The following is a 15544-nucleotide window of genomic DNA, read 5'->3' as shown; positions in this document are numbered from 1 at the left end:
TTGCTGATGAGCTTGTCAGGAAGGAGACTGAATTGGCCTCAGCGCACAGTTGTTAAAGGAGAATTGCACAAATTATTTCTCAGGAAAGCGCAGAAAAGATGGATCTCCATTTCTTCATGTGCTATTTCGAAAACTCTTTGGCCACAGTACAATATACGGAGGACTCAGAAAGTCCTTTGGACTCTTCGCCGTTCAATTTTCAAACTCATAGTTGTGTTAACCGGTCACTGGATGCTCGGCACACACGCGGAAAAGCTAGGGTTACCATTTAACCCGCATTTCAGAAGCTGTGGGGATCTTTCAGAGAAGGAGTCTGTTGAGCACTTTCTCTGTAAATGTCCGGCTTTGTCAGCTAGACGACTAAGGTCACTGGGTGTTCCTTTCTTCGAGAGCCTTGGGCAGTGCGCCAACCTAAATCCCATCAATCTTCTGCATTACATCAACATTATTACCGTTATGTGACCAAATTATATTATTCATGAGCTTACGCGCGCGGATATACAAATTATCAGTACTTAAATGCGTAAAAGAACTCTGCGTAGAAGGAAACTCGTGCGAGAAACATAAAGCCCGCGAGGCAGATGTATTTGAAAATGATTAAATTTACTCTGAAAACACTTTGTGCGGATACCAAATTAATAGAAATACGTTACATGTGCCATGTGAACTTATTTTGTAACGGTTTTGTAAATATGAGCAGCAGAGAAGCAAAGATGAAGAACAATAAAAATTGATTGTTTTCGGAAGAAAGTGGATAAGTTCACAAACACACGCACATATTTACATATTTGAGTAAAAACTAACATACCCGCATTTCTTGAAAAATGCCAGTAGCCATTAAATAAGTTGAAAACAAACAAAAAAGCGAGCCACACTGGTTCGAAATCTGCGCAATTGAGGGCAACTCAATGATGGAACACGCAAAGGGCAGGCGGGTGCGAGGCGCAGCAAAAAAGTGTAGGAAATGGTAGTAAATTTGCACTTTGTTGACACTTTGGTGTATGTTAACATTGCATTTGCATGCATTATGAACTGTAAGTGCCAATCTGAGGCAGCGAGTTGTCTGCCGTGCTCCATCAGCCCTCAGCCATCAGTGCCCATATGAACGTAGCCATTTACGAAGCAATATCTCGTAGCAATGCAATTTTTTTTTTTTCTGGCAGAACGACATACATTTTTGCCTTGACTTTGCGGCGACATTTTCAGTGTCTAGAGTCGTTAGCGTTGTTGGCTACTGATTGGCTCACTTGCTTCTGGTAGCACAGTGAGTATCGGTGGATTCATGCCTGCCAGTGGGAGCTAATGTATGCGCGTATGTGTGCTATAAATATCTTTGCATATTTTAATGCGCTTTAGCTTTAGTTTATTATTTTGATCATAAGCAGCTGTAGCTGAGGAAGTTGCTAAGGCAGCGGCTACAACACTTGTAAAAACACACCAAAGACCCACTGCCCTTCCACCAGGCTTCAGTGGCACTGGCTTAACTCAATTTAAGTTTCACTATTTGTACATGCAGAACTATGTGTGTGAAATCTCTGCGCTCTCCACTGCACACTGCATGCCTGCTTCGGAAATTCTTTGCGTCTGCTTTTAGGCGTGTTTGCTTGAATTTGTGTATGTCAATGTTGCCTCAAGTAAGTGGAAACACTTTAGTGAAATTTCTTTTTTATTTACACCCAAAGGGCATGTTCTTTCACTCCCTACACCACATCTTTGCTCCTTCCTTCTTTATCATATTTTCACAAATATTGAGCAACAACGTTGACGTTGTCGTTGCCGTTGTCGTTCGATGTATTGCATGCTTTGAAGGCGGATAACGTCATGCACTACTTTATTTAGACGTACTATATGCATATATGTATGCATGAATATATGAGTATGTGTGCAGCGAGAGTACAGCTAAGGCTGTTGAAATTTGTTTGCATTTTGTAACGTTTGTGCGTGTGTGTATGTGTACCAGTACGAATCAAACAGGCGCGTTGCGATGTGTGTGACATTATTTGGAAAGTGGGGGCGGCAGGAAACTCACGAATTGAGAATATGGCGTTGAAATATTAAGGAAGTGCAGTCGAAGGAGTTCCAAATTTGTATACACACACCAACACCAAAAGTCGTTCTCTGTTAAAGTTGATTTGCTTTCGATTAAATATGCGTTCGCAGGAGTGGTGGGCAAAGGAGGTCGATTTGCTTATTAAACGAAGCGAGAAATTTGAAGTTTATTGCAATTTGCATTAAATAAATAGCTTCCAATGTTGAAACACATTCAAGTTTTTCAAACATATGTATGTGTGTATGTGTGTAGGTCGACACACATGGGCTTCATTAAAAATTGGTGAGTATGAAATTTAGTGACTCTAGGTTTTTAACGTCATTAAATTTGTTAAGATTAACAGAGGAGCCGTGGGACGTGCAGTGACCTAAAATATAAAATTATAAATAAAAAAGGGTAGGTACATAAATTAAAGGCCTAATTAAAGAAATAGCGTTAAATTGTTTGGGCTCATCGGAAATATAATATAGTATTATTAGCTTTTAAGTGCCTAAAGATTGTTTAGACAGAGCTTAAATAATGCCAAATGAGTCTACCACTTGAATAATTTTTTACATTTTATTTTGAATACACTAGGCAAGCAGGTAGAAGTGGCAGTCGGCCTCTAAACCAACTCACTTAAACCGTTGCAGATCTACTGTGATACCACAGTAGCAGTTTACCTGGTACTCCTCGTTGAACCATTTTGCTCTAAGTGCAAACACATTGATCTGGCTGACACTTATATCCCCAAGATCATCGGTATCATTCAAGAACGATGAGTCAAAGAATTTAAACCTAGTAGAACTTTACTTATAAATTTTTGATATTTCTAGTAACGATTTCCTTTTTCAAAAAAAAAACCTTTTTTCATTATATGACATTATAATATTACGAAATTATTGCCATAGGCCTACCGAACATGTTACGTATTTCTTGAGAGAATAAAATAAGAAAACTTCAACAATTCCACACATTTGTATGTCTTCCATTTTTCGTAAAAATTAAAATTCTCACACAATTATTTTGACGATTTTGTGACTACAACTAAAAAAAAATCAGCTTGACAGCACTCACTCTCACTTTTTGTAGAGACTGGAAAATTAGGAGAGGTAAATTGTCAAATGTCAAAAATTAAAATAAATCCTCTCTTGAATTAGCAAAAACAATATGCCCTCTCAGCACAAGCCGTGTTTTAATTCGTCTCGTTACTAACAGTTCCTGTATACTACTCTGCCTCGATCAAAGTGAAGCGACATTAGTTATCCGCTGCTTTCTCCCTGATGTTCACAAGCCATTCTTCGAGTACAATTTTTTCTTAACGTTTTTCATAGCTGGTTTTCTCACTCATAATAGTGGCTGTATGACTGGAACGTAGCAAATTATCATGTTTTCTTGTCGTTTTAAACACTTTCCGTTTTCATACAAGTTTCCAACGAGTCCTCATAGTCTATTGTTATCACTTCCGCACAAGATATTTTCCTATGTGGAAACAAAAGATTTCAGGCAGACTTTTTGCTCAATTAAGTTTCACGAATAATAAAGAATTGCCTGCACTAATTGTTGTAGAATTTTTAAATAATTTCAGTTATATTAAAAAAACAGCAGTTGATTCCGTGCTTAGAATTTATGCTGCAATACTCGCACCTCCACCACAAATACTTCATGAAACTATTTTAACTTTCTTGTTTGTTAAACATTCAGATTAGTATACTCGTATTTCATTTTAAGTTTCGAACAAAATATTTTCAATTAAAATTCAAGCCAACAATACTTTTGTGTAAATTGAGCCACTGTTTGTTAAAAAAAATATGTGGCAACTTGGACTGCCAATGAGCTTTCAAATGCAGTTAACTCAAAATTAACTATCAGAAAATTACTACTTTACAAGCATTTAAAAACATTAAATTTTATTCCCACTTTTACTTTTGCTCTTACTTTTTTAAGAAAAATTCACGTATGCTTAATTTCCGAATTGTTTTCACGGCTGTCCACATTCAGTAATTATATTTAATCTATGCAGTTTACTTTTATTCACCATCCTCCAACATAACTCACCTGAATATGTTAAAAAGGATTCATTATGATCCTCGAAGCCGTCACCGCTCGCATGCTGCTCATACGGATAATTATTATGCATATCGTATGAACGCCCAGAGGCCATAATGCGTGGTCGATCCTCTTCGATGACACTTTCGATTTCCTCCTTGAATATATCAAATATGCTTGCAGTGCACTTGAGCTGTTGAAGCGAAAACACACACACATAAACATACAACTACTTGCGTTGGCGTATACAAATGTGAAATTAATATTTATTGAACAGCACAGCAAATTACCCTCATTTGTCCTTTAATGAAATGTTGTGTGGTCACCATGAAATGCAGAGCGCTCACCACCGACTCCAAATTACTCTCTTCATATCGTTCGATTTGATAGGTTTTTATGTGATGCAACGGCACCTGAAAAGTGACGGGAGATATCGAAATGTAAAAACGGGAAATTAAAGTTCATCATCGCTCAAGAAAAAAAGAGAAAGTAACTTAAAAAATTATATTTATTGAATGCACTAAATACAGAATTTTTTTTCAAAATTGATTTTTTTTTAGATTTCGTTAATAAAAATGTCAAAGTAAATAATCCTACAGTTTCCTACTAATCCTATTTAGTTTCTTCAATATAAACCTGCGATGGAAAAAACTCGCATTTACAGAAGTATATGTGTATCCTCTCCTCTGTAAGTAAAAGTAATGAAAAGTAAATAAATGACAAATCTCCTACTTGAAAGTATCTGGGTACCTCGCCCTCAGAATAATTGTCTCGAAGTCAGTGAGGATCTCTAAACTTCTCGCTGCTACATACCAAAGACAGACAGACAGTTCTTGGTGCGAGTGACTCGACTTTCTATCTATAAGTAGTATAAACACATTTAGACGCGAGCTTCAGAGATTTATTAGCACTAAGAGAGGTAGTATTAATTCAAAAGAAACTTTTCTTGCTTATTTAAATGTTAATTTGATTTTTTTATGGCTTAGCTACGGCTTCCTGCGGGTTTTATCACAACAGCTTCCGGCTTTGCGTGTTGCGTTCGCGGCTTCCTCCTTTTGTTTGTCTTGGCTAGCTTATCCTTCGACTTCTTTTTGTTGCCCCTTTTAGCAACTGTCTGCCAGCCTTCATCCGTTTTCTCAGGGGGTCCTTTTTTGCCCTGGCTTTCTTACAGCTCTCAGGGGCAGCTGGGCTGGTTGCCATTCGCTTCGGGTCCGTTGTCGCAGAGGGAGTATCTGTTATTTGTTGGATGGTAGTGTTCTTATGGAGGTTCGAGAGTGACCTTCCGTCTTCTGCTGCCTTCCATGAATGTCTCTAGTTCAGCGTTATATCTAGCAGCTCAGCCATTTTGGATACTCCAGCTTTGACTTCGTTGCAAGTGTTCTTTTGACATCTGAACGCCTGCTACGTAAACCTCATCACCAACTTACATTGGGAGATCGCATCTTCCTCCATCCTCCTCATGGTTTTTATTAGCTCGAGCCAAGGAGACATTTCAATAGCGTCGATTGACGCGCTCTCTTTTGTGGGGATAATTTCTGTATTGCCATTCGCTGTAATGGGAGTGACGAGCAGTTCTACCACGGCAAGAGTACTGGTTGCGTATGCTGAGCTGATTGTAGCCCTCCAATGTCAGTATTGCAGGGATCCTCCATCTGAAGGCTGATATTACTGTGCCCGTTGCCATTTGCGGAGCTGTCAACTTTGATATTTTTGAACGCAGTGCGGGCTGGTCCGCTTCCAGCGTTCTTTGCCGGTGGGAATCTTAGCAGTAAACTACTTTTTCTGAAGGCTGCTCTTAGATCCACGTTGTCATTTCGACCATCTCTGATTCCTTCATCTGTTTTTTATTCGGTGGCTTATTTTCTGTTTTGAGTATTCATTTTCAATTCTTTTGCATTTCGACTTCAAACCGCTATCCTTACACGAAAATGTGGTTTCTCTAAGTGTCCGCATGGTTATCTATGCAAGCGGGGCGGCCATGCAAGGGTTGACTCTGCGCTTCATGGGCAATAGAGTTCAGAGCCGGGACAGGAATTAGTAAGGATTTCTCAACTGAGCCTACACCACCAACTTAATGGTGACATGTAAGGAACGTACCCGAAGGCTTGCCAGAGTTTTAACATGGCGGAGGCTATTGTAGCATTAGCCTATCAGCCATTTCAGTGAGGTGTCACCCTCCTGTACTGAGGTGATAGAATACTACTTTCACCAGTCAATAGCCTTCCTAATCTAAGAATATTTTCTAGTATACCCTAATCAGGATCTTACTTGTCTCGATCTTGATGAGCTTTACAGCCCTGCCGCTGGTAGTACTCGGGGTAAATGAGGCCTTTCGAGCCGAGCCCCTTCCTCTCCTCCCCGAGTTTAGTCCCTTCTTACGACAAGCATGTCTTAGCGCGGATGTATTATTTCCACCGACCCACTGGGTATTGTGACTTATATAAAGTTTAAACTTGATGTGGCAGGCAATGGAAAACCTCCAAGTGTATTTCTGCCATGAAAAAGCTCCTAATAAAAATATCTGCCGTTCGGAGTCGGCTTGAAAATGTAGGCCCCTCCATTTGTCGAACAACATCAAGACGCACACCACAAATAGGAGGAGGGGCTCGGCCAAACCCCCAAAAAGGGTGTACGTGCCAATTATGTATATATATATATATAATGTTGCTGTGTTAGCAATGAATTAGTAAATCGAAAAATTAAAAAAATTAAATAAATAAACAAACTATATATTTTTTTATTCAAAGAAGGCTCGAGTTTTAAAATTTTTCTCAATTTATAATAAAGATGCTTGGAAATGCGCTCTAAGCTGCTATACGATTTAATAATTGCCTCACGCATACTATCAAAAATACTACGAATAGGTGAAAAATATCTGATAAAATCTATTCAGAAAAACCATTTCAATATCGCAAATAGTAGTCCTATGTTTGCACAATATAAAAGCGGAAGCAAGACTACAGATAGCACAAAGTTTGTATTGACAGCCATTTATACTCGTATATGAGTACCTATAATACAGTAGAAAAAAATTACCTACGTATGATAGAAAAAAATTTGCAACCTTTGATTTGCGAGTATCCACAGTTGAGTGCTTAAGTGGAACAAGTTTCAATAAAAGTATTTATATACATCTATGTATGTGGGAACGAGGAGTACGAGAGAGAGTGAACAAAACGGGCAGGCAGTCGATTTCTAGCCGTGGACGTGGACGCAACGAATTGTGTGGCTGAGCTGTTTGAAAAGACGACTAAACGGAAAATTTATCTGTGCTGTACTCTATCCAGGGCTTCATTGTAACATTAATTTTAACAATAAACTAAATTTCGTTATTGCTGAAATAATTGAAATTGCAAATGAATTATACTTAACTTTGAATTACAAAATAAAATAAAAAACCAAAACAACAAAACCATATCGTGGGGGCTCAACCGGGATTCTATTCCTGTTAAAAAAAAAAAAAAACAAAAAAAAAGCCCAGTTTTTGTTAGCGCGAAAGTAACGTAAATGAGCGGTCGCAGAAGAAGACAGTTGCAAAGCAGCAACCGCGAAGCTGGCTTCGAAGTAACTATGCCGAATTCTACGCGTCTGGAAGAAGGAGCAGGAGGCAGTACAAATACCGCAAAAATTAATTTTAATGATATCGAGGGAATAATTAAAAAATTCACCGGTGACGAAACTATGAGCGTGCAGGTATGGCTGCAAGATTTTGAGAGCTATGCCGAAACTTTCCGTTGGACAGATTTACAGCGTTACGTATTTTGTAAAAGATCGCTTAGCGGTACGGCAAAACTGTATATCGAATGTGAAGCCAAACCTCGCTCATATTCTCAGTTAAAAGCTTCGCTATATGCGGAGTTTAAGCCCAGAATTAACGCAGCTGACGTACATAGTAAAATGGCAACAACAAGAAAGAGTCACGACGAAAGCTGCCGTGAATATTTGTACAAAATGATTGACATAGCATCACAAGCAGAAGTGGACGTTCCTTCTATTATAAGTTATGTCATACAGGGTATAAACGATTCGGCAAACGGTAAAGCAATTTTGTACGGTTCAAATTCTATACAGGAATTCAAAGAAAAACTAATAATATATGAGAAAATAAAAAAGAGTGAGAGTCAACCAAAAGAGAAAACGCAGGTTGCTTATGCGGACAAAAACAAAACAATGCAATCAAGAATTAAATCACGTTACTGTTTTAATTGCGGTTCGAGAGAGCATGAGTTTCATATGTGTCCTCAAAAAGAGAAAGGTCCAAAGTGCTTCGGATGTAATGACTTCGGTCATAAGCGTAACGACTGTCCAAAAGCAACAAAGTCATCTCTGGTGAATGTCGTTTCGGTCAACAATATGTGTGTTCCAGTGAAGGTCAACAGGGTCATCATCGACAGTTTGCTGGACACTGGAAGCGACATTTGCGTGATCAAAGAGTCGATGATGAAAATAATTAAACCGATGTCTTTTGACAGAACTAAATCAATATCCGTGGCTGGTTTGGGCTCTAAGGTGCACACTAAAGGTGTCTGCAAACTCAACATGGAAATAAATGGCGAGATCTACACTGACGTTGAAACTCACATCGTGAATGATAGGTGTATGAAATATAATCTTTTATTGGGTGCAAGCATAATTCGACAGGCGGTTGTAAAAATAGAGGCCGGTAAGTTGACGATGGTGAAAAAGGTAGGTGAATCTAAAGAATGCACTCCTGATGAAATAAGATCATGTCTATTAGCTGATATTGAACTTGAGGCGGTGGATAGCGAACTTGATTTTTCTATTGCATGCGACAAATCTGCGGTAGACGAGATTCGCAAAATGGTTAAAGAATACTCACCAGAAGTCCCTAAGCAATTACCTGTTCAAATGAAAATCATCCCATTAGACGAGGCACCGGTTTTCCAAAGACCACGGAGATTTCCACCCTACGAGCAAAATATCATTGATGAGCAAGTACGAGAATGGCTGCAGAAAGAAATCATAACGGAAAGTTCATCCGATTACGCTAGTCCAGTGGTTCTCGTAAAAAAGAAGGACGGCTCGCATCGTTTATGTATAGATTTCCGCGAGCTAAATAAAAGAATCAGGCGTGACCACTATCCGCTTCCCATTATTGAAGACCAATTAGACAAGCTGCAGGGAGCATTTGTATTCAGTACGATCGATCTGGAGAATGGATTTTTTCACGTGGAGATAGAACCGGCGAGTAGAAAGTACACTGCCTTCGTTACGCAAAAGGGGCAGTACGAATTTCAGCGCGTGCCCTTTGGGTTACGTAATTCACCCAGCGTATTCCAACGTTACATAAACTACGTTTTCAGGAAATTAATAAATGAAAATATCGTTATAGTTTACATCGACGATTTAATTATACCCGCTAAAACAAGAGATGAAGGTTTGCAGCGGTTGAAGATGGTTTTAAAATGCGCCGAGGAAAATGGTATGTCGATTAAATGGTCAAAGTGTCAGTTTTTAAAGGCTGAAGTCGAGTATTTGGGCCACCTTGTGAAGGCAGGTGAGATTTCTCCTTCACCATACAAAATCAAGGCCGTTATGAATTTTCCACAGCCACGAACTACAAAGCAGGTGCAGAGTTTTCTGGGACTTACGGGGTATTTTCGTAAATTTATCCCAGATTACGCAGTTATAGCGAGACCATTAAGTCAACTTTTAAGAAACGGGATAAAATTTAATTTTGGGGAAAATGAAACCTACGCTTTTAATGAGCTTAAAATGAAATTAGTGAACCCTCCAATTTTGAAGATTTTTGAATACGGTCAGTACACCGAACTACACACAGATGCAAGTCAGCACGGATACGGCGCAGTGTTGATGCAGAAGAGCTGCGAGGACGAGGAGTTACATCCGGTATATTTTATGAGCAGAAAAACAAGCGACGTTGAAGCGAAGTATTCAAGCTACGAATTAGAGGTGTTAGCAGTGGTTCAAGCGGTTAAAAAATTTCGCACTTATCTACTAGGACACTTTTTCAAATTGGTAACTGATTGTAAAGCTTTTGCTCTTACCTTAAAGAAAAAGGACTTGGTTACTCGCATTGCACGTTGGGCCCTTTTACTGGAAGATTATCAATACGAGGTTGAACATCGCTCCGGTACCAGAATGAGACATGCTGACGCTCTCAGCCGAAATCCAGTAGCCCTTTGCGCGCAAACAGACAGCATATCAATTCGGTTACGTCAAGCGCAATTAAAAGACGAAAAGATATGTGCTATAATTGAAGCATTGAAACATGGACCATATAAAGACTATGTAGTCCAACATGGAATTTTGTATAAAAATGTAAATAATTCTTTCTTATATGTCGTTCCAGAGCAGTTGAAAAATGCCATTGTTAGGACAGCGCATGAAGATGGCCACTTTCACCACCAAAAGACCAAAGAAAAAATTGAGCGTGAGTATTTTATACCTAACGTAGCCAAAAGAATCGATTCGTGCATCGCTTCCTGTGTGAAATGCATCTTAGCAGGGAGAAAACATGGAAAAAAAGAGTCTTTTCTCAATCCCATACCGAAAGGGGAACAACCACTAGAAACTTTCCACATTGACCATTTAGGTCCTTTATCTACAACAGCGAAGGGGTATCGATATATTTTCGCAATGATAGACAGTTTTACAAAATTTTGTTGGCTTTTTCCAACCAAAACACTCAACGTCGAGGAAGTTGTCAAAAAGTTTGAAATAGTGGCAGATACGTTTGGTTACCCCAACCGAGTAATCGCAGATCGTGGCGGCGCTTTTATTTCAAACGTATTTAGATGTTACTGCGAGGATCACGGTGTAAAGCTTGTGCACATTACTGCAGGAGTTCCCAGAGGTAACGGTCAGGTGGAGAGGCTGAACTCAACGATCATATCTGTACTAACGAAGCTCTGCGTAGACAAATTAGATAAATGGTTTCAACAAGTGCCTGTTCTACAAAGGGTATTAAATAACACGTTTCACCGAGCTATTCAATCAACGCCGTTCGAACTGTTGGTGGGAGTTAAGATGAGAACTAAAAACGAAGAGAAAATTATGCAATTGGTGGAGGAGGATTGGATTGATGGGTTCAACAAAGGTAGAGAAGAAGCACGTGAGAACGCAAAGAAGGCCATATGTAAAATGCAAGAAGAAAACCGAAAGCAATTCAATCGAAAACGTAAGGCGGCAACGGTTTACAAAATAAATGATCTTGTGGCGATCGAACGCACGCAGTTCGGAGTCGGCCTTAAAATCAAACCGAAGTTTTTGGGTCCGTACAGAGTAGTAGCATCGAAGGGGTTTGATCGTTATAAAGTTGAAAAGGTGGGAGATGGAGAGGGACCCGTTTCAACAACAACAAGTGCGGATAAGATGAAAGCATGGGTGCAAGAAGGCGAACTATCTGACTTTAGTGAGAATGGGGAAACAGAAGACGGTAGCTCATCTGAGGCAGATGAGTAGTACAGAATGGCCGAGTGTGGGAACGAGGAGTACGAGAGAGAGTGAACAAAACGGGCAGGCAGTCGATTTCTAGCCGTGGACGTGGACGCAACGAATTGTGTGGCTGAGCTGTTTGAAAAGACGACTAAACGGAAAATTTATCTGTGCTGTACTCTATCCAGGGCTTCATTGTAACATTAATTTTAACAATAAACTAAATTTCGTTATTGCTGAAATAATTGAAATTGCAAATGAATTATACTTAACTTTGAATTACAAAATAAAATAAAAAACCAAAACAACAAAACCATATGTATATGTAGTAACATGTATGTATGTACATACATATGTACCTACGTATACAAAAATATGAATGGAATGTTACATATTTGAAGCCTGCCTTCACCTTTATTGAGCTCTATTGTATTTATGCAATTTTTTATCAGACTTTCTTTTTGTGGTTTATTTGTGGATCCTTATTTCTATTTCATAGATATTTTTGTTGTGGCTTTTGTTAATATGATTTTGATTTGAGTTGTTTGTAGAATGCGGTTAATGCGGTTTTGCTTGTTATGATTTTTTGCACACATACAAGCATTGGTTTTACAATTGATGGGTTGCACCCTAAAGAAAAATGGAAACATTAAGCGGCTTGTTAGAGGTGAATGAAAAATTTAACAATTGAAAAATAAAAATTCTGTAAAAATAAATATTATTTCATTGAAACATTTTTTTGAATTTGACAAAAGTGGTAAACGGGCAAAAGCTGAAAATTTCATAAGAGACTTTATTTTTCTTTATACTAAATTCGGATCTAATGGAAACTTTATTTCTGCTGAACCTTAATGTAGCGGTAGCGGTAATACAACAGAAACAAAACAAAGCTCAAATAAATATTTCATAAATAATGAATTGCCTCAATAACCCAGTATTGTCGTTTTCGTTATGGAAAAAAATAGTGGAGTATAAACTTGAAGTATTTCCTAGCGATTGTTCTATAGACGGTAAACTATACTAAAGACAGTAAATTTAATTTTTTTGGTTGAAGTATTAATGCAATTTTCTCCGTTGCATTCCTACAAACAGAAAAAAATATTCTTTATAGGCTGGTGAGTATTCTTGTCAAATACGAGTAAATGCTTGTTTTGACCGCTTTTGTGTTTTGGGTAGCCATCACTAAATTCTGTAACAAATATTTTCACAAATATCTTAGTTCTCAATTTTCCTATTTAAATAGATTTTTGGGTCTTTTCTTCAAAACAGGTTTAAATTGACACGCAAAATATGAGCTAATGGGTTAAAATATTCCACTCAACTTCTCGTGAAGTTCTACTATAGATCAATGACAATATCATTCCCATCAGAAATCGGGTTATTTAACTTTTCGTACGTAAGGTTTATATGACTGAAATGTAAAATAATAACAAAAATAATCAAGTTATGATGTAAAGTCAGAATTATGTGGACACTTTTTGTTCTAAAAATCCTGTTAGATAGTGTTACCACACATTTAATGAAGAATAAGCTGTGACGTGCCATAAGAAACTGGTGTCAAATCACTTTCACTTATATGGATACCAGTGTGTGAAAATATGAATATCAGTCTGATTTCTTTTTAGTGGGGGACACATTTTTCAACACTTTCCACCATTTTCACTTTAAGCCACGATCTTATCAACAAATAGGTAGTTTTTGCCACTTTGTGGAAAAGGGTTAAAAATGCTTATAACTATCTTTCAGGGCTAAAATGTATCACAAAATTATTTGTCATGGCATTCTAATATACGTCTCTTAATACGCCAATACCCAACATTCAATGTAAAAAAATGTGCACCATAAAGTACATAAGTAAGGAAATTAACCCTTGCAGAGCCTTATTATCTTGAGAAAAGTTTGATTTTGTCGTATAGTGTATCTACATCCAGTGTCGTAAAGAATTGTATTTTATGAGCACTACGTCTACCATCAGCAGACATATCGTGTTGCACTTTTATGTCAGTTTGGTACGTGAGAAAATATAAAGTATGCCAAGAGCAAAATATGAAAGAAATCTGTTAAATGCCTCCTGTGGCAAATATCGTTTTTTTATATGTGACGAAACATTTGGTTGGAAGCATGATTTAATAAAAAAGTTTATGTAAAGTTTAACAACTGTTTTCGGATGCTCTTAAATCCATTGATGCGATTTGGAAGAATGGGAAAAAGGTGCATACGTTTATCCCTTTTCTGGAAAGGTAGTAAAAATGTGAAAAAAGGACAGTGTAAATCATAGATTTGATATTTTATAGATTAGAATTATTTATATTTTCAACTTAACCATTTCCGTGAATTTTTCACAAGATTCAACCCAAGTGAATGTAGGCTCATTGCACGAGCAATCGGTCAACTACAATTTTGTGGTGTAGGCTATCAAAGTCGCCGTGCCATTTAATGCCCCATTGGCAAACGGAAGCTACCTTATCTTCTATTAGCAAACTTCGTGGGGTTTCTAAAAAAGCATCATTAAGGCGGATCCGATCTCAACTATGATTGAAGTGTTACGTGCTGGTCATTTACCTTTGAGTCATTTAGAAAATAGGTAGCCTAAGCATTCATTTCCCTAATAAATATCTTCGAAATCTATATTTGAATCCCATAGAGCTAGGATTGTCACACGTACCGCCTTCAACACGCATCGTTCCGAAAAAGTGCTCCAGCATATCCTGATTTAATTGCTACGTCAGAATGTACTACAGCCAGTAATTCTCCTGCATATAACGATATAAGTCCCTGAGGGAATTATTGATTACCTGTGTGCCCCCCCTTCAATGTTTCTGAATTTCGTCCAGAAGCGCGTGCTTGATCATTCAAAGCGTAGATTAAGCTTATAGTTTCGTTCTGTTGGTCCAAGTTCACCGCACAGTGCTTTTTTGCAGCAGCAGTTTGAAAACTATAAAACTTGGTATTAAAAACATAGAACTAATCGTTCACGGTATCAATAAACTGTGCCGTTTTCATGGGCTGATACAAGTCGAGCCTGAGCGTACAACACCTTCGGATTGCACTTGTTGTGATGTGCGAAAACAACTGTAGCAGTTGTCACCTTTTGGCAGCCTACATGAAGACCGATCAAATGCAGCTCCCTTCGCTAGTGGGTTATATGAGCATCGGACAATGACATTTACGCAAGTATTTGAACCAGAGGTTTTGTCGTTAGAAGCGTGACTCTGTATAAGTAATCGGTGTCAATTTTTTTCTTTTCATTTCGTCTTTAGGACATGAAAAGTCTTAATGCCGTCTGTTTCTTACGTTGTAGCACAAAACATAGCTTTTTTTCGCATATTTAGTCCATTAACCCTAGACAGACATTCTTTGTCATTTCGTCGACGCTCAATGCATTTAACTGATTATCATAATTTCCGTTCACTGTTTTTCTTTAATTTTTCGTACAGCTTTAGTAGTTCCTGAGCTTTAGTTGTGAGCGTACGTTCATCTGTGGTAGTTGCATGTAAGTACCTTCCGTTTTAAAAAATTTGCGTCGTCGAAAGGATGAAGAATGTCTTTTGTGTGACTTTTGCAACGAAATAATATATCGCTTTTAGGATTTTTTTTTGTCTTAAAAGCTTTTATATAATTGAATTCGACATGACAAGACAAGCCTTTTTAAATGACAAGGAAATTGAAAAGTTTCTTGCTGAAGACGATGACTTAATAGATTCGGATCAAGATAATTATGCTATTGGCGAGCATGAGGCAGACTTGGGAGAGCTAAGGGACGAAGAAAATTCTTCTGAAGAGGTTTCTGCAGACGAAGACGATATCGCGTTGAATGTGTTGCTTGAAAAGCCTGATATAATTACTTTCTCAAAAACCATATTACGTGAAGAAAACCGTCATAAGTGGTCGGCGCAAAAAGCTACGTCTCATAGATATGGACAAAATATTGTACATCAAGTACGTGGTCCTACTCGCTTGTGCAAAAATATTGTGGATCCACTACAAGTTTTCCAGGCTTTTTATAACAGACACCATAATTGGATCGTGTATGAATTCCACTGAATT

The 15544-nt window shown here is 38.1% G+C and overlaps 1 protein-coding gene across 1 annotated transcript in view; it reads right to left on the bottom strand.

Moving 5' to 3' along the window:
- LOC128863339 (uncharacterized) overlaps positions 1 to 15544 on the bottom strand; it is a 106600-nt gene that overhangs the window by 8540 nt on the left and 82516 nt on the right. The window contains exons 5-6 of the mRNA XM_054102458.1: positions 4369 to 4491; positions 4088 to 4271 (exon numbers count right to left, since the gene is read on the bottom strand). Of these exons, the coding sequence (XP_053958433.1) occupies positions 4088 to 4271; positions 4369 to 4491 (307 nt within the window). The remainder of the gene's footprint in view (positions 1 to 4087; positions 4272 to 4368; positions 4492 to 15544) is intronic.

Source organism: Anastrepha ludens, chromosome 5 (assembly GCF_028408465.1).
Source record: "Anastrepha ludens isolate Willacy chromosome 5, idAnaLude1.1, whole genome shotgun sequence".
NCBI classification, from domain to species: domain Eukaryota; kingdom Metazoa; phylum Arthropoda; class Insecta; order Diptera; family Tephritidae; genus Anastrepha; species Anastrepha ludens.
This window is presented reverse-complemented; position numbering and strand designations above follow the sequence as displayed.